Genomic DNA, 25,819 nt, shown 5'->3' with positions numbered 1-25,819 from the left:
CAGGAAGACTGTGTGAAGTGATGCTCCTCATGATAACGCCCGTTTTCAGTATGCTGGACTGACAAAAAACACTTACAGGAATTGGGTTGGGAAGTCATTCCGCACCCACTTTACTCATCTCATCTTGCGCCCTCAGGTTTCACCTTTTCCGCTCTCTATCGAACAACCTTCAAGGAACTTTTCCCGGAGTCGAAAAATTACCCAAGCGTTGGAAGACTGTTTTAAATAGTTTTGTTTGTTAAATTTATGGAAAGACGATACGAAGTTGTGCACCAGCCCAATACAGTCACCTTTCACAGCTGTCCAATGTGCCCTCTACGGAACCCACGAGAAACACCGAAATTGTCAAACTCGCCCCATACTTTTGCGAGCATGTCTGATGGTACTGCAATCGCTGTTGCTGTGTGATGTTCCGTTTCATCCATTGTTATAAAGGGAGGCACGTGGATGACATCTTTCACAAATTCCCGTAGAGAAAATCTGAAATCAAGGTACTTTTTGAGGCATTTGGTGCAGTGCGACATGCATAGCGACATGCATACGCCCCATACGGCTCATCCATCGTCGAGACAACTCATTGTTAAGAAACGCTGTAAGGTGAATGGACATTGTGGTGGTGGGACCGTCCTGCTGAAAAATGAAATTTTCGGCATGCTCTCGCAATTGAAGATAAACCATTATCTCCAAAAACTACAGCCACGTGATTCATGTAACCGTCTTTTTCACAAAGAAGACTTGGTCATAATACTCCCTGCGCCAGTCTGTCGTGCCGGCCGGTGTGGCCGAGCGGTTCTAGGCGCTTTAGTCTGGAACCGCGCGACCGCTACGGTCGTAGGTTCGAATCCTGCCTCGGGCATGGATATGTGTGATGTCCTTACGTTAATTAGGTTTAAGTAGTTCTGAGTTCTAGGGGACTGATGACCTCAAATGTTAAGTCCCATGGTGCTCAGAGCCATTTTTGAACCAGTCTGTCGTCTTTCCTTTAGCGACATGCTGTGGTACTCTGTTGCTGGGATACACTGATCAGCCGGAACATTATGACCGCCGACCTGCTATCGATATAAACCCGTCCAGGCGACAGCAGCCTCACCTGGCGAGGAATGACTGCTCGTCCGACACACGCACGGTGGATAGTATCAGAGAGCGAGCTGACTGTGTGTAGAATGGGGAAAGCGCACGACCTATCTGAGTTTGACTGACGGTATATCATGGTGGCCCGGAAGCTCGGCACGAGCATTTCGAAAACTACATGACTTGTCGGGTGCTGGAGGAGTGTTGTGGTAAATGTCTCCAACACGTGGCGAAACCAAGGTGAGACCACGTCCAGACTTTGTGGAGTTGGGCGGCGAACTGTGGCGGGATTAACATCAGGCTTTAACACTCGGCAGAGTACAAGTGTGTCTGAACACCCAGTGCACAGAAAACTCCTAATGTTGGGCCGTCGCAGGTGATGAACTAAGCATGTGACAATGTTAACACCACGACATTGACCACTGGTTGCTGGCGCAGTAACAGAGCGTTGCATGGTCTGATGAATCCATTATACTCTGAGGAACATTCACGTGGGCATTCATGGGTCCAGTGGAGCTCGTGCAAGGCACCATGATGGACAAGGGGTATCGAACCCTGGTTGCAGACCTCGTACACCCCTTCATGACGATCATGTTTCGCTTCACCAAGATAATGCGCCATGTGCAAGGCTAGGAGTGTGATGGAAGTGATGGTGTGCTTCGAGGAACATAGTGTCGAGTTCCAGTTTATGTGGCGCCCCCCCCCCCACCCCCCCAACTCACCAGATCTAAACCCGATCGAACACATGCGGGATCTGATTGAACATGGCATTAGAGCTCATCGCTTCCCCTCCCAATCCCTCCCATGAATTTACGGGAATTTGGTGACTTGTCTCTGAAGATGTGGTGTCCACTCCCTCGAGCGACCTACCAAAGCCTCTTTGCTTCCATGCCACGACGTTTCGCTGCTGTTATCTGTGCCAAAGGTGAACATACCAGCTATTATGTAGGTGGTCATAATGTTCTGGCTGATCCGTGTATCAGTGTGTTCTAGTGTCATGTTTCATTTTTTGGTCAACCATGAATGTTCGCCCTGTTTCATTTCGTAGCTGCCTCGGACAGTTACCACTCGCACGGTGAAGAGGTTTGTGTTCGGCTAAAGATGATGGTCTAGGGGTTCCCCATTGCTACTAATCGTTGTGGTTAGAGCCTGCATTTCGGGCTTGGCGAGAAATTTCCCCATGATGGCGACTGCATAAAGGGTTCTTAATGGTTTGCCAGGTGACAGCACCTGATATAAGTGCTGCAATGACGAGCATCAGGACGTAATTTTAATCGCCCTGCACAACATAGAGATAAGGGCATTTATGAAACGATATCGCTGAGAGCCCAAGTGAAACTACAAGCGGGGAAATGTCATGTGCTAATGTAGGTGAAAAAATGTTACAGAAGAGTATTAATTGTGACAAGCCACCCAGTATGCAGATGCTCTGGTTAAGGTGAAATTATTTCGTACCGAATTGTGACAACAACGGCGGCAGGCCGACGCTGCCAGCAGTCAAAGAACACCACTGCTGCTGAACACGAATAAACCTAATTGTGTTCATTCAATCATTGTGTTGTATTCTTTGTAGACTGACATGGAACACTCATTTTGCGTCAGGACAGTTTAATTAAATTAAAGTTGCATTTGAATTACTGAGAGATTGCACGACCATGGAGATCTGCTTCTTAGTTTCTTACTATGACGTGTAAAATAAATAACTAAAGTAACTAGGGACATACGAGGTGAAACACCTATATTGTTTTATGGAAAAAATATCAGACTTCAATTACATCAGTGTTTTGGTTCTTCTTCGTAGCTTGAAGTGATTGATTGTATATTGTGTGACAATTGTGACTTGAATTTATTGGTTTATGTTCTCCGAAGTAACTGATTTTACTTGAAAATACTTACAAGCAGTGGAAGAGACTTTACATTCGGAACTCATAATTATTATTAGAAAATTGAAAATGTTACGTTTGGCGCTTAGCGACGAATTTTAATTCCTCACGTTAGTTTCTGGGCATTTTAGACGGGGAAATCGTCTTAATTTACCACTGGGCATTTGCTGGCAATTTGTTTTAGGCCTCTAATCCGGGGGATCTCACGTGGAGCGGACTTAAGGTTCTGTGTGCGTCCAGAATGGAGTTTGTCGTACGCCTTGGTGGCTGCGGTGTAAGCGCGGCGGATTACTGACCGAAGGGGCCCGGCTTCGATTCTTGACCGGATCGGTGATTTTCTCTGCTTGGGGTTTGGGTGATATGTTGTTCTCACGGTCGCATTTTCGTACTTGACATTCCACAGTTGAGATGGCACTTCACGAAAGCCAATAAACTAAAAGAAAAGAAATGGAGAGTGTGTGAAAGTAGACAGCCAGTTTAAGGACATTCAATACTGACCATACGATTGGCAGTCCTCCACACCTTCTTCATGGTAGCGTAGAAGGAATATCAAGACTGAACCTTTTCTTTAAGTTTTGTGAACACCGCTTACACACTTTGGTAACCGTCATGCACAAACTTTGTGGCATCGTAACGTCTGTGTGGCAACGTAAAAGAAGGTTGTTCTTGAAATCTGAGGGACATGTTCCAAAAGTTCGGTAATTGTGCAGTGACTTCTTGTACACACAATTTCATGCACATATCGAACAAGTTGATGTGGCACATCTGAATGTAGTCCTCGCGCACTTTCATGAAGCACGTCTGTGCGACCAGCCTCGTATTTTCTGCACCACCTCCACACAGCAGCGTTACTCATAACGGCATCCCCATACGCACGATGCAGTGTGTACGAAGAGTCTCGGTGGCACTGACTGCGCCTACTGGCCGGCCGCGGTGGTCTCGCGGTTCTAGGCGCTCAGTCTGGAACCGCGCGACTGCTACGGTCGCAGGTTCGAATCCTGCCTCGGGCATGGATGTGTGTGATGTACTTAGCTTAGTTAGGTTTAAGTAGTTCTAAGTTCTAGGGGACTGATGACCACAGATGTTAAGTCCCATAGTGTTCAGAGCCATTTGAACCATTTGAACTGCGCCTGCTTTCAGGAAGCGAATGAAAGACTGTGCTTTGCAACAGGCGGGAGAAGCAATAACACGGTCTGTGTCAATCGCTCGCTACTTACTCACTAAATAACGCAACAGAGAGCTGACTGACGCGAAGCGACCTCCGAAGTCTCTCTTTTCAGACCACGCAAGTGCCATGAAGCTACAAGCATTTGTTTATTTTTAATAGCTTGTCGGAGGTTAATTTATCAGTAGTTCACGTACGTAAATAAATATGTTGCGCAACACAGTTAAAGGACCACTTGTGAGACCTTAACTTTTCCTGGCGAATTGAATGTTCAAATAACTTACGGGTTTGCTGCCGGGTGAAGTCGTCGAACACCGCCGATATTTCGACAGGAGCGCACCCTGACATTCTCAAGGCACAAATGCAAGGAAAAAGAAATGTGCAAGCACATTATTTGAACAAAGGACCACTTCTTCGAAACCACTTAATTCTCTCCCATGGCGACGCAGAAGTTTCAAATTTGGCCTAAAGGCCCCTACAAATTTCCTCTGCAATGTTGCTAAAGGATGCTGTCGTGAGAGGGCACCCTCGAGGTCGATGACGATTCAAACATCAAGGTATCGACACTTGCGAATAAGGAGGCAGAACGCAGTTCATATCAGCTGTAAGGTGTGTTAATGATGTCACAATGGCAACAAATTTCACCACAGTTCTACCCAGTGCTATCGTGGACGTGTCACACGACGCGAAGATCGCCATGTGGGATCCTGGCTACTCGTCTCTTATAGGTTGCCTAGGAAACTGTTTTATTGAATAGCTAAACAACATAAAATCAAATCATATTAGGGGGTTTATTACAGTAATTGAATTGACAATACTTAACTTGCGTATGTACAAGGTGGTGTTGCAAGCAATTGCCAATATGCAAATAATCAATGTCCTTCGATAGAAACAATTTCCATGCAAGCTGATCACACAAGTTCAGAAGTCACGGCTCTTCTAGTGCGGCCGAGGCTAGGCGGCGCGTCGCTTTTATTCTCTTCGTGTAGAGGCCGCTCCTGCCGTGGTGACGTCCCAGTCCGCGTGCTGTCGGCTGACGTCGTCTCACAGCCCTGTCTGCTATATCGTTCTTGATCTTCAAGCCGGCGCTTGTCGTTACGCCGGAACATTCCTCCCTCCCAAAGCGACGGATCGTCGTCATGTAGGAAGCGCGACAACGGTGGGGAAGGCAGCAGTGTGGGCGCAGCGCTGGACCGGAAGCTGTGGCTGCAGGGGACGTCAAGCTTCCGGTCGTACCCCGCCATCCGGCCTTTGCTCTGGTGGAAATGTCCCCCAGAAAACGACCAGAAGGGTACGCGTCCACCTTCTGATGCCATGAACCAGATGATGAAGGCGGCGACAGCCGCGGTGTGGGCGGGTCCAGCTCCATCGGTAGGACGAGAGGAGGAGGAGGAGGCGAAGGCTCCTTCTCCATGGGGTGTCCCGCGGTGTCGTGATGACACCCTCCTGCGGCTACTGTGGCCGCGCTGTCCTACGGATCCGTGAATCTGGGGGAAGAGACTCTGAAAGATCATTGTGCACATGACAGAAGTGAAGCTGATTTTGATGTCGGCGCTGCAAGCCATCTGGACCTCAAATAAGATACATACGCCTGTCGGGGTGGCCGCTACGGTCTCGAACCGCGCGACCGCTACGGTCGCAGGTTCGAATCCTGCCTCGGGCATGGATGTGTGTGATGTCCTTAGGTTAGTTAGGTTTAAGTAGTTCTAAGTTCTAGGGGACTGATGGCTTTAGAAGTTAAGTCCCATAGTGCTAAGAGCCATTTGAACGATTTTTAAGATACATGGAAAGCCTAGTCGACGGACAATCTCGCCTCGCACCCACCGTCTGCTGCCACTAAAAACCCTGTAAAAGACAATATCATGCGGCGCGAAACGATACTTGCGGCCTTCCTTCGGCGCCGGATACCGAGGAAGATAGAGCAGGTGGAGCAGCGTCCGATGGCGGCGGCCATGAAGCAATTCCGCCGGCGATGGTCCGTCTCGTGGGTGCGAAAAAATGGTTCAAATGGCTCTAAGCACTATGGGACTTAACATCTAAGGTCATCAGTCCCCTAGACGTAGAACTACTTAAACCTAACTAACCTAAGGACATCACACACATCCATGCCCGAGGCAGGATTCGAACCTGCGACCGTAGCAGCCGCGCGGTTCCGGACTGAAGCGCCTAGAACCGCTCGGCCACCGCGGCCGGCGGGTGCGGAAAATAGGATGCGAGAAACAGTTGCAATGCTTGATCCCTGGTGTGTGCGGAGCGAAGTTTGGCCATCTGCTACTTGAAGGTTCTGACAACCGTTTGTCTATGGATGGAACGGTGCACTACTCGCATGCTGTATGCCATTGCGTTCACAGAATGTTTCAGATTCATCTGACGTGAACTGAGGGCCGTTGCCTGACACTATGACTTCAGGTAAACCTTCTAGGCAAAATATAGAGGTCAACACGTGAATTGTGCTACGTGACGTTGTCTAGTTCATTGGCACAGCAAAAGGAAACTTGCTTACGAGTCAACCACAATCAACCAACGAGTGTTCCAAATGGTCCCGCAAAGCCTATGTGCACACTTTGCCATGGCGCCTGCGACTTAGGCCAAGCAGAGAATTTTTGTGGCGGAGCGGACTGATTTTCCGCACATGCATCACACTGTCACGTCATCTGTTCTATTTGGGTGTCCATACCCTACCACGTACAGTGTCGAAGCGCAAACTGTTCCGTACGAACACTCCCCCAGTGTCCTTCGTGAAGTAACTGCAGCACTTACTTTTGCAAAGCTCTAGGGATCAACGCACGTGACTGTCCAATGTCACTTTGAACAGGAATCACACATTTCTGTACAGCGAGGCTATGCCGATGTGCAAAGTATCGGCGAACTACAGAGTTATTTATGCTGTGCAAGGAACGAGGCCAAGATGTGCGAATGTGTGTTAGCAAAATGTTCAAATCTGAATCAGGTTCGGTGCCAGTTCAATTTTCCTATAGTTTAGCGGAAAAGATTGGAGCAATTCAGAATCCTGAGCATCGATGTGACAAGATGCAGCAGAAGCTTCAAAGTCTTTGTCGTGGCCAATCGTAATACGTGAAAGTGCGGCCGCATTACTATGTTTAGCCGCCGGACGACACACAATCTCGTACTGGTATTGAGACAACAACAAAGCCCTTCTTTGCAATTTTTGGGCAGTTCATAAGGAACCGGTTTTGTCGGATGAAAAAAGGACTGCAAAGCTTGTGATCCGTTAACAAGTAGAATTTTCTGCCATAGAAATAGTGGTAAAATTTGGTGACACCATACATAATAGCCAAAGCCTCTTTCTCAATTTGTGAAAAGTTACACTGAGCTTTGGACAACACTTCTGATTCGAAAGCGATAGCCTGTCTTTATCAACAATTCTGTGCGAAAGCACTGCACCGCTTCCGTCAGAGGTAGCGTGAACTTGCAATACAACTGTTTTGTCAGGATCATAGCGAACTAAGCACCGATCACTGAGCAATGCATCTTTAAATTTTTGAAAAGCTACTTGGTAGTCATCTGTCCAAACAAAGCGGTCATTCTTTCGAGGCAAGCGATGCAATGGAGCCGCGGTTTGCGCAGCGTTCGGTATGAACAGAATATAATAGTTCATTTTCCCTAAAACTGACTGCAATTCTGTGACATTGCGAGGAACTGGCAAATCTCGTATGGCTAACAAATGCGACTGAAAAGGATGTACACCGTCACTGTTTATGACATGACCAAGATACTGCAACACAGGTTTAAAAAACCACACTTGTCCGATCTACAGTTTAGTCCTGCATCAGATAACACACGAAACAAAGTACGCAAATTTGCAGTATTCTTCAGGTGTACGACCTGTTACGACAATATCGTCCAGTTAGTTTGAACGGTTTGGTACTTGAGCAGTCAGCTGTTCCAAATACCGTTGGAAAATGACATGGGCGAAAGCACTGCCAAAAGGCAAACGCAAATATTTAAACAAGCCCAAATCACACTTTTTGAGATTCTTCATCGAACGGTATTTGAAGATACGCGTCGTTTTTGAAAAGTAACGTCCAGTGCCTAATTTCTCCATTAGATCCTCTGGCTGTGGCAATGGGTAAGTATCAATCACAGTTTGTGGATTGACTGTAGACTTAAAGTCAACACAGAGGCGAATGTGACCTGAAGGTTTGGGAAGCAAAACCAGTAGACTTCCCCACTGGAATAGCTTGTTCGGGCGCAATAGCTCCGCTGTCTTGCAAATTAAGTTCAACAGCGACTTCGAGCCGTAATGCAGTGGGAACAGTTCTGGCCCTGCAGAATTTCGCCTGAGCATTCCCACACTGAAGTAAGTGAACAAAACGTTTGTTGGGCTGGTGTATCACTGAAGAAATTGTACGCTTGCTAGATTTGCTAATGCCTGTTGCAGACTTTGAATATACTTCATTAACAACATGGGCCTTGCGGCTGGCTTTTTGTGAGTGGGCCGAATTCTTATGTTTGTCCTGTTGCAAACATACGGATTGCACATGTCCTTTCCTACCACAAGCATAACACTGAGCCTGTTTAGCGAACTGCTTATGCAGCGTGAAATGTTGTTTACTCGGCGTGGTGAGCGTAAGCTGCCTTTTTTTTGTTTTTTTTTTTTTTTTGTTTTAGGGCGCAAAACTGCTATGGTCATTAGCGCCCGGTCCGTGACTTAGGAAACAGTAAAAAACCGAAAATGGAAACCAGCAGCAATGGGAACGAAAGTCATAAAATTGGAGAAACTAAAAAGGCTTAAAATCCACTACAGAAAGGGGTTGGTTGTCCCCAAAAAAAGCTTCAAATGACTGACGTCATTTCACTGGCACTAATAAACTCGAGAACGCGATCGGCTGAGCGCGTGTCATCTGCTAAAATCGACGATGTATCAGGCGATAGCTGTAGACGGGAGCGTAACGGATTAAAATAGGGGCACTCAATTAAAAGGTGTCTTACCGTCCACAGCTGAGAGCAGTGGGGACAGAGTGGGGGACGATTGCCGCTTAAAAGATGTCGATGGCTAAAAAGACAGTGCCCTATCCGGAGTGTAGTTAAAATTACCTCCTCCCGACGACGCGTTCGGGAGGAAGAGGTCCAAGCACAAGGAAGAGCTTTCACGTCCCGCAATTTATTATGGGGAAGTGTCGACCAATGCGCGTGCCTTAAATGAACAACACGACGACATTAAACGCTCCGTAGATCGGCGAAGGGAATCGATTGAATAGCTGGCCGAAGAAGAGAGACTGCAGCTTTGGCTGCAATATCTTCCACCTCATTTCCACAGATACCAACGTGTCCCGGGAGCCAGAGGAACGCCACCGAGACGCCCCCCAGGTGGAGCAAGCGCAGACAGTCCTGAATCCGGTGGACCAGAGGGTGCACAGGGTAAAGAGCTTGGAGACTGAGGAGAGAGCTGAGAGAATCTGAGCAGATAACGTACTGTATCCGCTGATGGCGGCGGATGTAGTGGACAGCCTGGAGAACAGCGTAAAGCTCCGCAGTATAAACCGAACACTGGTCGGGAAGCCGAAAGTGATTTGGGGTGTCGCCAACAATATAGGCACTCCCTACACCTAACGATGTTTTCGAGCCGTCGGTGTAAATAAAAGTGGCGTCCGTCATTTGTGCACATAGAGCAGCAAATGCCCGACGATAAACAAGTGAAGGGGTACCATCCTTGGGAAATCGACAAAGGTCACGGAGCTGGCAGATCCGTCAAGATGGTTTTAGGAAAGCGGAAGGAAAGAGAATGGAGCAGTTGATGGAAGCGGACTCCCGGTGGTAGTAGGGTGGAGGGGCGGCCTGCATACCCTACATCAAAAGAGGCGTCGAAAAAAATGTCATGGGCTGGATTAGCAGGCATGGAAGACAGATGGCTAGCATAACGACTCAGAAGGACTGCTCGCCGATTGGACAGCGGAGGTTCAGCAGTCTCAGCATAAAGGCTTTCCACAGGGCTGGTGTAAAAAGCTCCAGACACTAAACGTAATCCACGGTGGTGGATAGAGTCGAGACGCCGAAGAATAGACGGCCGAGCAGAGGAGTAGACTATGCTTCCATAGTCCAATTTTGAGCGCACTAAGGCGCGATAGTGGCGGAGAAGGACCACTCGGTCCGCTCCCCAGGAGGTACCATTCAGGACACGGAGGGTGTTGAGGGATCGCAGACAGCGAGCCAAAAGATAGGAAACGTGGGACGACCAGCACAGTTTTCTGTCAAACATAAGACCCAAGAATTTAGCGACGTCTGAAAACGGAAGGTTGACAGGACCTAGATGTAAGGAGGGCGGAAGAAACTCCTTACGTCGTCAAAAATTAACACAAACGGTCTTACTGGGAGAAAAACCGAAGCCGGTTTCGATGCTCCAAGAGTTGAGGCGATCGAGACATCCTTGAAGACGTCGTTCAAGAAGGCTGGTCCGTTGAGAGCTGTAGTAGATCGCAAAATCGTCCACAAAGAGGGAGCCCGAGACATCAGGAAGGAGACAATCCATAATTGGATTTATGGCAATGGCAAACAGTACAACACTCAGCACGGAGCCCTGGGGTACCCCGTTTTCTTGGGAGAAAGTACGGGAGAGAGTAGTGTTCACCCGCACCCTAAATGTGCGCTCTGCCATAAATTCGCTAAGAAAGATGGGCAGCCGACCTCGAAAGCCCCAAGAGAACAGTGTGCGGAGGATGCCTGTCCTCCAACAGGTATCGTATGCTCTCTCCAGATCAAAAAATATTGCTACTGTTTGGCGTTTCCGGAGAAAATTGTTCATGATATAAGTGGAGAGAGCAACAAGATGGTCAACTGCAGAACGATGCTTTCGGAATCCGCATTGGGCAGGTGTTAAAAGACTGCGGGACTCCAGCCACCAAGCTAAACGGTAATTCACCATACGCTCCAAAACCTTACAGACACTACTCGTGAGAGAAATGGGGCGATAGCTAGAGGGGAGATGTTTGTCCTTTCCAGGTTTCGGAACAGGCCCGATGATAGCTTCCCGCCATCGTCTGGGAAAAGTACTGTCGGTCCAAATTCGATTATAAAGGCGAAGGAGGTAACGCAGACTATGGGTTGATAAATGCAGCAACATTTGGACGTGGATACCATCCGGTCCTGGGGCGGAGGAGCGAGAAGAAGAGAGTGCATGTTGGAGTTCCCGCATGGAGAAAACAGTATTGTAGCTTTCGCGATTTTGAGAGGAAAAGCAAGATGTCGCACTTCCGCTGCACGTTTCTTCGGGAGAAACGCTGGCGGGTAATTTGAAGAGCTCGAAATCTCAGCAAAGTGCTGACCCAATGAGTTAGAAATTGCGACGGGGTCCACTAATGTATCATGCGCGACAGTGCGCCCAGAGACCGGGGAGAAACTAGGCGCGCCTGAGAACCGTCGAAGCCGACTCCAAACTTCCGAGGAGGGAGTGAAGGTGTTAAATGAGCTAATAAAGAATATCCAGCTTGCCTTCTTGCTATCGCGGATGACACGACGGCATCGCGCACGGAACTGCTTATAGCGGATACAGTTGGCCAAAGTAGGATGGTGGCGGAAAACGCGGAGAGCACGTCGCCCACTCACGTATTGCGTCACGGCATGCCTCGTTCCACCAAGGAACTGGGGGGCGCCGGGGCAATTCGGAGGTGCGTGGTATTGAACGTTCCGCAGCTGCAAGAATAACGTCGGTAATATGTGTGACCTCATCGTCGACGCTGGGAAAGTGACGGTCATCGAATGTCGCTAGAGACGAAAAAAGTGTCCAATCGGCTTGGGCAAACTTCCAGCGTCGCGGGCGCATATATGGCAGTTGAGGCTGCAGTCTAAGGACACATGGAAAGTGGTCACTCGAGTGTGTATCATCAAGGGTACCGACCGCAAGGTCCAAATGAGATAAATTTGTCGTGGAGGCAGACAAAAATGTTGGGACCCCAGTGTTGAGGCAAACTAGATCCGCTTGGTGGAAGACGTCTAACAATAGTGAGCCACGTGGACAAGGATGTGGAGATCACCAAAGCGGGTGGTGGGCATTGAAGTCCCCAACCAGCAAATAGGGGGGGTGGAAGCTGACCAAGAAGATGAAGGAGATCAGCTCGTGCCATTGGTGTGGACGATGGAATGTATACAGTACAAAGAGAGAACGTGTATCCAGAAAGGGAAAGACGGACGGCGACAGCTTGGAAGGAAGTGTTTAAGTGGATTGGGTGATAATGGAGAGTATCATGGAGAAGAATCATGAGTTCTCCATGGGCTGGAGTGCCTTCAACAGAGGGGAGATCATATCGGACGGACTGAAAATGAGGGAGAACAAAGCGGTCGTGGGGACGCAGCTTTGTTTCCTGAAGACAGAAGATGACCGGCGAGTAGGATCGTAAGAGGATCGACAATTCATCCCGATTGGCTCGAATGCCGCGGATAATCCAGTGGATAATGAACATAGCGTGAACAGAAAATGGAGGAATGTGACCAAGGTTGCTGTCAACTCAACGACTGCTCAGAGCTTGCGACCGACAGCATGGAATGGCATTCAGCCGAAGGCAGAAGATCCTGATCCAGCAGGAGCAGCTCTTGCCACCAGCGATGGGCCGGTTGATCGGCCGCCAGCAGTGCGCCTCGGCGACACAGAAGACGGCCGAGGGCGATTTCCGCCAGGTGGTGCTGTAGATGGGACACGCCTTGGCGGAGAAGGAGATGAACTGGGTTTCTTTGTAGCCTTCTTGGAAGTATGATGTTTAGATGAAGGAGGAACCGATGGTTGTGAAGTTGGGGTACGTAAAAAATCTTCACGAGTATGCTCTTTTTTCGAAGTCTTGGTGTCTGACTTTTGGGCTCGAGATTTAGCAGAACCCGACGAAGGGTGAGCCAGAGAGTGGGCAGGCGAAAGTGGTGAGGTTGAACGGGCGATCTTTGCGCTGGCCGATCTGACGACCGTGGCACTAAAGGTGAGGTCGCAAGTCTGCGTGGCCGCCTCCTTTGTTGGCCGAGGAGAAGAAAGGACAGTGCTGTATTTTCCTGTCTGAGGCACGGTGGGCTGTCGACTGGCGAATAATTTTCGAGCAGCAAAGGTCGACACCTTTTCCTTCACTCTGATTTCCTGGATGAGCTTTTCGTCCTTAAAAACCGGGCAATCTCGAGAGGAAGCAGCGTGGTCACCCATACAGTTGATGCAGCGAGGGGATGGAGGTGGACAAGCACCCTCATGGGCATCCTTGCCACACGTAACACATTTGGCCGGATTGGAACAGGACTGGCTGGTGTGATTGAACCGCTGACACCGATAGCAACGCGTAGGGTTTGGGACGTAAGGGCGAACGGAAATTATCTCATAGCCTGCTTTGATTTTCGATGGGAGTTGAACTTTGTCAAATGTCAAGAAGACAGTGCGGGTTGGAATGATGTTCGTGTCAACCCTTTTCATAACTCTATGAACAGCCGTTACGCCCTGGTCAGACAGGTAATACTGAATTTCTTCGTCAGACAATCCATCGAGGGAGCGTGTATAAACGACTCCACGCGAGGAATTTAAAGTGCGGTGCGCTTCAACCCGGACAGCGAAGGTGTGGAGCAGTGAAGTACGCAGCAATTTTTGTGCGTGGAGGGCACTGACTGTTTCTAACAACAGGGTGCCATTCCGTAATCTGGAACAAGACTTTACAGTACCTGCAATTGCGTCAACACCTTTCTGAATAATGAAAGAGTTGACCGTGGAAAAGTCGTGACCTTCGTCAGACCGAGAAACAACAAGGAACTGTGACAATGATGGAAGAACTGTCTGTGGCTGAGACTCAGTGAACTTTCGCTTGTGAGCAGACATAGTGGAAGGTGAGGAAACCATTGCGGAAGAATCCCCCATGATTACCGGCGTCTCCGATGGCGCGCTCCTCCCTTGTGGGGGCCCTCTCTGAGGGCACTCCCGCCTTAGGTGATTGTTCACACCTCAGGTCACACCTCCCGACAAACGGACGGAGGGACCAATCGGCACTTTCGGAAGGTATCAGCTCGGGTAATAACCCCTCCCTGGGCCTGGCCGTTACCAGGGGGTATGTACGTGTCCTACCTGTCTACCCGGGGCGGGGAATTACGCGTTACCCCGTCACCAGCTACACATGGAAATGCGTGGGTCGGCCTTCAGACACGCACAGGGAGGAGAAAAGAGAAAGGTAAAGGAAAGAAGAGGGGTCTCAAACGCCGCAGCGGAGAAAAGGGTAAAGAGAAGAGGTAAGGAAAAGAGAAGGACAAAGGAAGGATGAAGACATACAAGCAGAGAAGGCGAAGAATGCGGTACATTTACGAGCGTCCGTCTCCGGACGTAGGCACAAACCATACTCCCAGAGGGGGAGAAAGGGAAGGAAAGAGCCAGAGGTGAGGGGAGGAGGGGTGAAGATGGGGGGAGGGAAGGATGCGGAAAAGGAAGGTATGCAGCCCGGAAAGGAAGGAGGGCCACATTAGCTCGGGGTCCCGTGCTCGTTACGCACGTATCCACAAAAGAGTTGTGGACCCCCTGGGGGGACGTAAGCTGCTGCTGAATGGTCTGACTCAACCCGGCAAATTGCTGGCTGCTCACAGTTATTGGCTGACAGGGCACCTGAATCGTACTGATCTAGTATTTGCACAACCTGCTGAAACGGTGGATCGTACTGTTTCAGAATATATTCTCTGAGTTTGACATCAGGTACATCGTACATGATCGCATCATGCAACGTAACATGTCAGTATAAAGCACCACAAGCACATTTAAATTTGCATTTCCACATCATACCCTTCAAATCTGTTTCGCGATAAGCTTGTTATGACCGTTTTTTACAATTAAATAATTGATACCTTGCTGCTACCACATTCACTTGTTGGTCATAATAGTTGGTGAGCGAATCTACAACCTGTTCATAATTAAGTTCATTTGGAGTGGCGTTAGAAAACAACTTTTGAGATGACCAGAACACTGCACTTCCTACTGTTGATAATAGATAGGAAAGTTTCACAGTACCTGATATGTTGTGAGCAAGTATGTGTGCTTCGAACTGTTGCAACCGCTCAAGCCATTCCTCTTCTTGTTCACGAAACTGGCGGGTGCTTGTTCTGTCCGGCGCGAAGCGTTGGCCAGTAGCTGCTGCATAGTGTTGAGGAGGGTAGAGATTTGCTGCGTTTGAAACTGAAACATCTGCGTTAACTGCGTGGCATCTAACGCGTGCAGCTGTGTCGTCTGAGCAGGGAATGGTATAGGCGGGGTGGGCATGTTGGAAGTGACAAATGCAACGAACAGACAAGGCAAACAAGAAAAAAAAAGTGCAAAAGCAAATAAAATTTCTGAAACGCCCACCTGAAAACACTGATTAGCAAAAGAGACTGTTAAAGCAAGTAAACACCCCTGCAAAGTAAACACAAGGGAGAATTAAGGCACCAGCAAAACAAAAGAAAATTCCGTGGCCGCAAGACGCGGAACTTGTTTGTGAATCCTCGTCGTCAATGTGGGATCATGCCCACTTCTCTCTTATACGTTGCCTAGGAAACTGTTTTCTCGGATAGCTGGACAACATACAAACAAACTCATTAATGGAGTATATTACAGTAATTCAACTGTCAATACTTAACTTGCGTATGTACAAGGTGGTGTTGCAAACAATTGGCGATGTGCAAATAATCAATGTCCTTCGATAGAAACAATTTCGATGTAAGCTAATCACACAAGTTCGTAAGTCACAGCTCTTCTAGTGCGGCCGAGGCTAGGCGGCGCGTTGATTTTATTCTCTTCGTGTAGAGGCCGCTCCTGTCGTGGTGACGTCCCAGTCCGCGTGCTGTCGGCTGACGTCATCTCACAGCCCTGCCTGCTGTATCGTTCTTAATCTTCAAGCTGGCGCTTGTCGTTGCGCCGGAACACATCAAAATGGTTCAAATGGCTCTGAGCACTATGGGACTTAACATCTGAGGTCATCAATTCCCTAGACTTAGAACTACTTAAACCTGACCAACCTAAGGACATCGCACACATCTATGCACGAGGCAGGAGTAGAACTACGACCGTAACAGCCGCGTGGTTCCGGACTGAGGCGTCTAGAACCGCTCGGCCTCAACGGCCGGCTGGAACACGTCACACCAACTCTTGCCCCACAATTCACCCCTTCATTTGACGCCTGTGAAATGGAGGTGGGAACCGGGACACACAGCGTTGAAATCAGGCGCATTTCTTACGGCTGGCCGAGGGAAACATTTCAGACACACCGCTTCTCAGAATCGACACACAGAGGTCTCAGGGGCTGAAGTAAAGGGCGTCAGTGAAACCATCTGGTTTCGTTGGGGCGTTGATTCTCACACGTTTAGCGATCGAAAAAGACAGTTTGCATGCGATGAGCAGCAGAACGTTCTTGACAAAACAGAATGTCAAATCAAACACCTTTCAGCGGTCTGTTTCGACATTATTTTATTGGGCTACCAATTTCTTTGATTTATTACGCCATCTTCAAGCACCCTGACCGACGTGTAGCAATATTCCAACCTCGGTTTCGGTCAAAATAGGGGCAAGCGTTCAAAGACTGGTATTTGTAGATTTCTGCTTGATACAGCGATCACTTCAGACATCATGTCTGACGGACATACACGGTTCTTGACAAAGTTCGACGCAGCTGACACCCCCCGGACGATTCAGCGCTACTCTTAAAGACATCGTCAGGGTGCAATCGCGTTTAACGAGATCTGACCCCCTTTAAAATGCAGTGCGACCTCAATTTTTGCCCTGGTGTAAATGATGGTAGGGCAACGACGTTGCCACAGTGGTAACACCGGTCCTCGTCAGATCACCGAAGTCAAGCGCTGTCTGGCTTGGTTAGCAGTTGGATGGGTAACCATCTGGTCTACCAAGCGCTGTTGGCAAGCGAGCTGCACTCCGTCCTTGTGAGGCAAACTGAGGTGCTACTTGACTGGCTCCGGTCACGAAAACTGACACCGGTTGGGAGAGCGGAGTGTTGACCTCACACTCTTCCCTATCCACATCCGGTGACGCCTATAGGATGAGGATGACACGGCAGTCGGTCAGTACCGTTAGGGCTTCTGAGATCTGTTCGGACAGAGTTAGCTTTAGTTTAGTTAATACAGAGTGGAATCAATAGGGATTGTTCAAAACCATAGGACGAAATTTGAACGTGATCCGAGGCAGCACAGGTTGCTTACACTTTTCAGCCTTCCATTGGCGTCAAAGATTGACGAAAACGTCCTCCTGTTGCACATCGTATTGCGAACCATTGTTTTCGATCGCGAAACGTGTGGGAATCAAAGCCCACAGGAAAATCGATGGTTTCATTGGTGCCTTTTATGCCAACCCTGAGGCCTTTCTGCGTCGATTCTGAGCGGCGGTAGGTCTGAATTGTTTTCTTCGGCCTCGGTTAAGAAAAGCGCGTGTTTCGAACGATGTACGCTGTGCGTCGCTGTTCTTAACTCCATCGCAGGGAAGTCGGAACAAGTGGTTAAATATGTAAGAAAGAGTGTGGCGACCCTTCCATCGCGCGACACTTTCACCGTGGCGTCGGGTAGTGTTGTGAAATTTGGTGCCAGTGAGACATCATTGACGCACCTTACAAGAGACATGGCCATTTTCACATATGTGGACACCTTGCTGTTTAAAGCGACGTCGAGCCCGAGGGTGAGGCATTTGCACCATTAGAGACGAAATTCATAATAGCGAGGTGAAAAACCGACCAGTTAAACGAGGTACTGGTGTTTCAGTTCTGAATAACCGATACTTTGATGTATTTCGTTGGTTTCGGTTACAGCAGGTGTTTTTTTTATTTTTTTTACTAATAACCGAGTACAAAATGGAAATAACAATTAGCCGTAGCAGCAGTTGTAAAATTTTTCGTTTGTAAATAAACTTTAAAAAAAAAGAATAATTTTTACTGATAAAATTGACATCAGTTAGAAATATTGCGTTATTATAGAATACGGAAAAAGCGATCAGTGCTATTTTAACAACAACGCCAACGGGTACGAGCAACAGACACACGGCGTAAGTACTGGTACAGCTTAGCTGAAACACTACTGTTGCTGTGTGTCGTGGCTTAAGGTATGCATGTACGTGCAGTGTGTGAGACTTGCCCCAGCTCGTCTGTACTGTAGTGTCTCGCTGTCGCCTCCGGACATCCGTTGTATTGTAGAACGGATCCAACCCTAGTCTGGAAATATTTTTACGAACTCACGTAGTAACGAAGTACAACGCTTCATTTGGTTTAAAACATTAAAGGTTTGTGTGCCATTTTTATAAAATAGAAAAGAGGAAGGAAAGGATAGTAACAGGAATACCTTAAAAACTTAACAACAATAATTCACAGTAGGCGATAAAAACAGAAAGCCGGCCGGTGTGGCCGTGCGGTTCTAGGCGCTTCAGTCTGGAACCGCGTGACCGCTACGGTCGTAGGTTCGAATCCTGCCTCGGGCATGGATGTGCGCAATGTCCTTAGGTTCGTTAGGTTTAAGTAGTTCTAATTTCTAGGGGACTGATGACCATACATGTTACGTCCCATAGTGCTCAGATCCATTTGAACCAAAAACAGAAAGTAGCTCTGTTGCTGCCTGTGTGTACATACTATGCCTTTATCCGCTTGTAGTCCTTGAAAACGGACAGAGTAACACGAAAAACAGAGTCGTTCGACGTGACATTTCATCCTTCGGCACTGACTATTCTTAATGCCCAAATAGTGTTGTGATCCCCGTTTGCAGCATAATTTTTGAACAGAGTTTCAAAGAATTAGAATCAGTAGAACAATACTGCAAATTTCTTGTAGTATTCCGCCGGTTGGCGCTTTTCGAGAAAACCAGAGGACGGTGAATGTTCAAAGCTTTTTTAATTTTTTTTATTTGCCTGTATAATGTAATATTTTGTTGTTTGTGTCTCGATACTGTGTGAGTCAAAACTGTTCAATCTTTGCTAGATTTTTATGTTTAATGCAGTAAATAATAGGAATAAAAAACCGAAAATATCTTGTATCAGAGACCGGTTACTTTGAGCGGTTTTAACAATCAGGTTAAAGTGGTGTGGGAAAAAACCATATAAACAAAAACCGGTTGTTTCAGCGATTCTCTTATAGGTGTGTTGACAAAATATGGATGTATGGATACTTTTCCAAAAACAAATCTGCATATATTGGCGATATTTTCCCGATGCATCGATATCGAAGTGGCAGTATCGATTCGTGGTATTTTCATTTTAAATTATATTTTTCTCACATTTTTTTTTTAATATTTGAAGTTGTTCTTTTGAAAATGTTGTAGAACATAATTTTACTTTCACTGTGTGAAGGAGTCTTACTATATTTTGAGCTTTCCTCGCGTCCAGTCTTTCTCTTTGACTGTGTGAGGCCTCCGGTATATCTATATTTAAAAAGATTTCTTTATCAGGCCTAGGTGCATCGAAAAAAATTATCGATGTATCGACGGGAAGAATATCGACGTACTGGCCTGTAAAAATATCGGCTCCACATGGCAAATATACTGCGAGTTTCAGAGATGCATATTTAAGTATTAATTTATTAACAGAAAATCTGTACAACCTCAAACTAGCAACATGCCTATCCCCCACAAAGCAGGAATTGAAAGGAAAACGATGCACGTTCACGCTTGGAGAGAACCCCTTTGCTAAGTATAGGTGACCCAAAGAAGAAGTGTGATTGCACTGCCGGGGGAGGAGGATCGTGGCGGGGAGGGGGGGGGGGGGGGTCGTGAATGGAATGTCAAGATATCCTATGTGAAGAAATAGCAGACCACTTGCGACAAAAAACAATTTTTAACGCAACTAGTGCGCCATTTCTTTGCATCGACAGTCTACAAAGACAGTTGCTGAAAATCATGAACAAAAATCTTAATGACAGGGGTGGTCTTTGCGGTGGGCGGAGACGTCTGAGAGGAAATGCTGACGTAATCGACGCTCGGCACCACCAACAGAAAATGCTGCGTTTAATTTCATCATGCAATTTTAACACTACAACTGCTAGGTCGCTGGCGTTTGCAGAAATGAAAAACCAGGGAAGTCAACATGAAGTGTCCGGGACAAATCAAATACGTGACGGACCCATAGGACATATTTTATTGCGTCACTAACCTGCAATTACCATTGTTAGCGAAGTGGTTATCGCATCGTTTTCCTCTCAATTCCTGCCCTGAGGGGGATAAGAAGGTTGCTAGTTTGTGGTTGTACAGATTTTCTATTAATAAATCAATAGTTAAATATACAGCTCTGAAACTGACGGTATATTTGCAGTGTGCAGCCGATATTTTTACAGGACAGTACGTCGATATTGTCACCGTCGATATATCGATAATTTGTTTCGATACATCGAGGACTGATTAAGAAATTTTTTACATATACACTACTGGTCATTAAAATTGCTGCACCAAGAAGAAATGCAGATGATAAACGGGTGTTCATTGGACAAATATACAGGGTTATTACAAATGATTGAAGCGATTTCACAGCTCTAAAATAACTTTATTATTTGAGATATTTTCACCATGCTTTGCACACACATACAAAAACTCAAAAAGTTTTTTTAGGCATTCACAAATGTTCGATATGTGCCCCTTTAGTGATTCGGCAGACATCAAGCCGATAATCAAGTTCCTCCCTACTCGGCGCAGCATGTCCCCATCAATGAGTTCGAAAGCATCGTTGATGCGAGCTCGCAGTTCTGGCACGTTTCTTGGTAGAGGAGGTTTAAACACTGAATCTTTCACATAACCCCACAGAAAGAAATCGCATGGGGTTAAGTCGGGAGAGCGTGGAGGCCATGACATGAATTGCTAATCATGATCTCCACCACGACCGATCCATCGGTTTTCGAGTCTCCTGTTTAAGAAATGCCGAACATCATGATGGAAGTGCGGTGGGGCACCATCCTGTTGAAAGATGAAGTCGGCGCTGTCGGTCTCCAGTTGTGACATGAGCCAATTTTCTAGCATGTCCAGATACAAGTGTCCTGTAACGTTTTTTTCGCAGAAGAAAAAGGGGCCGTAACCTTTAAACCATGAGATTGCACAAAACACGTTAACTTTTGGTGAATTGCGAATTTGCTGCACGAATGCGTGAGGATTCTCTACCGCCCAGATTCGCACATTGTGTCTGTTCACTTCACCATTAAGAAAAAATGTTGCTTCATCACTGAAAACAAGTTTCGCACTGAACGCATCCACTTCCATGAGCTGTTGCAACCGTGCCAAAAATTCAACGCGTTTGACTTTGTCATCGGGTGTCAGGGCTTGTAGCAATTGTAAACGGTAAGGCTTCTGCTTTAGCCTTTTCCGTAAGATTTTCCAAACCGTCGGCTATGGTACGTTTAGCTCCCTGCTTGCTTTATTCGTCGACTTCCGCGGGCTACGCGTGAAACGTGCCCGCACGCGTTCAACCCTTTCTTCGCTCACTGCAGGCCGACCCGTTGATTTCCCCTTACAGAGGCATCCAGAAGCTTTAAACTGCGTATACCATCGCCGAATGGAGTTAGCAGTTGGTGGATCTTTGTTGAACTTCGTCCTGAAGTGTCGTTGCACTGTCATGACTGACTGATGTGAGTGAATTTCAAGCACGACGTACGCTTTCTCGGCTCCTGTCGCCATTTTGTCTCACTGCGCTCTCGAGCGCTCTGGCGGCAAAAATCTGAAGTGCGGCTTCAGCCGAACAAAACTTTATGAGTTTTTCTACGTATCTGTAGTGTGTCGTGACCATATGTCAATGAATGGAGCTACAGTGAATTTATGAAACCGCTTCAATCATTTGTCATAGCCCTGTACTATACTAGAACTGACATGTGATTACATTTTCACGCAATTTGGGTTCATAGATCCTGAGAAATCAGTACCCAGAACAACCACCTCTAGCCGTAAGAACGGCCTTGATACGCCTGGGCATTGAGTCAAACAGAGCTTCGATGGCGTGTACAGCTACAGCTGCCCATGCAGCTTCAACACGATACCACAGTTCATCAAGAGTAGTGACTGGCGTATTGTGACGAGCCAGTTGCTCGGCCACCATTGACCAGACGTCTTCAGTTGGTGAGAGATCTGGAGATTGTGCTGGCCAGGGCAGCAGTCGAACATTTTCTGTATCCAGAAAGGCCCATACAGGACCTGCAACATGCGGTCGTGCATTATCCTGCTGAAATGTAGGGTTTCGCAGTGATCGAATGAAGGGTGGAGCCACGGGTCGTAACACATCTGAAATGTAAGGTCCACCGTTGAAAGTGCCGTCAATGCGAACAAGAGGTGACCGAGACGCGTAACCAATGGCACCCCATACCATCACGCCGGGTCATACGCCAGTATGGCGATGACGAATACACGCTTCCAATGTGCGTTCACCGCGATGTCGCCAAACACGGATGCGAACATCATGATGCTGTAAACTGAACCTGGACGTTTTGCCATTGTGCACCCAGGTTCATTGCTGAGTACACAATCGCATGCGCTCCTGTCTGTGATGCAGCGTCAAGGGTAACCGCATCCATGGTCTCCGAGCTGATAGTCCATGCTGCTGCAAACGTCGTCGAGCTGTTCGCGCAGATGGTTGTTGTCTTGCAAACGTCCCCATCTGTTGACCCAGGGATCGAGACGTGGCTGCACGATCCGTTACAGCCATGCGGATAAGATGCCTGTTATCTCGACTGCTAGTGATACGAGGCCGTTGGGATCCAGCACGGCGTTACGTATTACTCTTCTGAACCCACTGATTTCATATTCTGCTAACAGTCATTGGATCTGGACCAACGCGAGCAGCAATGTCGCAATACGATAAACCGCAATCGTGAATGGGTAGAATCCGACCTTTATCAAAGTCGGAAACGTGATGGTACGCATTTCTCCCCCTTACACGAGACATCACAACAACGTTTACCAGGCAACGCCGGTCAACTGCTGTTTGTGTATGAGAAATCGGTTGGAAACTTTCTTCATCTCAGCACGTTGTAGGTGTCGCCACGGGCGCGAACCTTGTGGTTGGTTGGTTGGTTTGGGGAAGACCAGACAGCTTGGTCATCGGTCTCATTGGATTAGGGAAGGATATGGAAGGATGTCGGCCGTGCCCTTTCAGAGGAACCATCCTGGCATTTGCCTGGAGTGATTTAGGGAAATCACGGAAAACCTAAATCAGGATGGCCGGACGCGGGATTGAACCGTCGTCCTTCCGAATGCGCCAACCTTGTGTGAATGCTCTAAAAAGCTTATCATTTGCATATAACAGCATCTTCTTCCTGTCGGTTAAATTTCGCGTCTGTAGCACGTCATCTTCGTGGTGTAGGAATTGTAATGGCCAGTAGTGTAACTTTAATAAGATTTGTTTATCAGCCCTAGATGGATCGAAAAAATTATCGATATATTGACGGGAAGAATATCGGCGTACTGGCCTAGAAAAATATCGGCTGCACATTGTATACATACTGGTAGCTCTGAAACTGGCAGTATATTTGCAATGTGCAGCCGATATTTTTGCAGGCCAGCACGGCGATATTTTTCCCGTCGATCTATCGATAACTTTTTCCGATATAACGAGGACTGACAGAGAAATCTTCTTAAGTATAGATATGTCTGAGGCCTGATGTTTTTGAAAACTTTCGATAGTCCTAGCTCGTAGGCAGCTTTGTGCTTAATTTCACATTTGTGCGTCACGATAGGAGACAGTTACGTGATTTCGATAAAGTGACCCTTTAACTGCGTTGTGCAGTGTACATTTCAAGTGGCGTGTATCGCACGGGTGCGCTCTGTCGGCTCTCTTTCAGAGTCGGACGAGGAGTTCTTCGACTGCTCGGCGGACGCGCCCGCGGGCGCCGGGGGCGGCGGCGACCGGCCGCGGCACTCGCTGTGGAACCGGCCCGCGGGCCGGCTGTCGCGCCATCCGCAGCTGCGGCTGCTGCGCACGGGCGAGCCGCTGTACGTGCCGGTGACGCAGCAGCACACGCCCAAGACGGAGGACCAGCAGCAGGAGGACGAGGACGTGCTCGTCCAGCTGGGCACGGACGAGCGCGCCGCCCAGCTGCGCGCGCGTATCATGAGCGCCGCCCTGCTCTCCGACATGGAGTGCTTCAAGGTGGGGCCCTCGCGATGCAGGTGGCGCCCCGCAGCTCGATATTCGTGTTAAGCAGTGGCGCCCCACAGCTCGTAAATGTTCCAAGAGCCTACTGATTTACCGCCAAGACCTGCTGTTAAAGCTTCTCTATTGAAGAACGAGTTTCGGCCACAGACCATCATCAGGTTCATAAAAACGTTTACACCGTCATACTAAGGGATATGAAATTAATGACATCAGATAATAACATCCATGAATTTCTCACTGTTGTCACTAAGTAATATAAATTACATCGTCAGTCATAAAATTTACAGACACTGCACTCCTTCGTGCTATACCTACGTCCAGAATTAGCGCTACCAACGGAGACATTCTACATACTCTGCATGTATTCTACAGAATGTAAAATACTCCATTTCAGAATGCTGATTTTCAACGTTGGTATAGCCTCAGTGAGTGCAGTGTCTGCACATTCTTTTATTTATTCATTTGTCGTATGGTTTCTTTAAGCATAATCTCTATATACAGCTGAGGCATTTAAAACTCTTTGTCGGAATATTTTGTGAAATACACATCGGATTACAAAAGAAGTGGTATTAAACGTTGTTCACCTCGAAGACGGACATCCAATAACATAACGCTCCACTCCCCTGCACCACACCTGGGTACGAGAGGGGGGAGTGACTTCGAAATGCCGGCCGTGGTGGCCGAGCGGTTCTAGGCGCTTCAGTCCGGAACCGCGCGACTGCTACGGTCTCAGATTCGAATCCTGCCTCGGTCATGGATGTGTGTGATGTCCTTGCGTTAGTTAGGTATAAGTAGTTCTAAGTTCTAGGGGACTGATGACCTCAGATGTTAAGTCCCATAGTGCTGAGAGCCATTTGAACCATTTTTGACTTCGAAATCTTAAATAGGAACCCCTATTTTTTACTGCCAGGAACAACTGGCAGTCAATGATAATTTCATTTCACAGATACTTTCCTCTGATGAATCAAATTCACGAACCGTGGTCAACTGAATCGACAAAATATACATTATTGGTCAGTGGAGAATCCCCGTTGGGTAAGGCAAGTTGAACATCAACGCTCATGGATTTTCAGCGTTTGGTTCGGTATTTTAGGTACGCTGGTAATTGTCCCATTCTTCATAGAAGGTAATATATTTGCTCAAATGTACGGCGACATTGTGGATAATGTTTTACCCATACTAATGGACGACGTTCCACTTCAGACGAGACTGGATAAATGGTTTCAGCACGATGGATGCCGAGCGCATTATTCACCACTAGCTCGAGAAGTTTTGAAACGAAACTATCCGGGTGGATGCATTGCACGAGGAGATCCTCAGACGTGGCCCGCACGTTTATCCGATTGACTTCTGCCGATTTTTTCCTGTGGGGATGGATAAAAGTGAGAGTTTACATGGATGTACGAACAACCCCCGCGGCAGCAAATTTGCAACGAATGTGCAAACTTTACCACAGAGGCACTAATACATGTCGATTGTCATTCAGACACACAGTTCCAATGTACATTAGAAACAACACACAACATTTCGAACATCTGCTGCACTGAAACAGTTGCGAGAGACAAGGGGAATCTCAGTAATCAAGCAGCCCCAGATAGAGCGAGGCAAGGGGACTCACCAAAATCAAGCATCCCGAAGGGAACACATTACTACTACCTCCACGTC

At 47.6% G+C, this 25,819-nt stretch overlaps 1 protein-coding gene across 1 annotated transcript in view; it reads left to right on the top strand.

Annotated features, from left to right (window-relative positions):
- LOC124775293 (rab3 GTPase-activating protein catalytic subunit) overlaps positions 1–25,819 on the top strand; it is a gene marked incomplete at its 3' end in the record, with an annotated part of 470,052 nt that overhangs the window by 429,201 nt on the left and 15,032 nt on the right. The window contains exon 10 of the mRNA XM_047250130.1: positions 23,841–24,148. Coding sequence (XP_047106086.1) covers positions 23,841–24,148 — 308 coding nt within the window. The remainder of the gene's footprint in view (positions 1–23,840; positions 24,149–25,819) is intronic.

Source organism: Schistocerca piceifrons, chromosome 2, assembly GCF_021461385.2.
Source record: "Schistocerca piceifrons isolate TAMUIC-IGC-003096 chromosome 2, iqSchPice1.1, whole genome shotgun sequence".
Lineage (NCBI taxonomy): Eukaryota > Metazoa > Arthropoda > Insecta > Orthoptera > Acrididae > Schistocerca > Schistocerca piceifrons.
The sequence above is the reverse complement of the archived record's forward strand: the minus strand, read 5'-3'. Positions and strand labels throughout refer to the sequence as shown.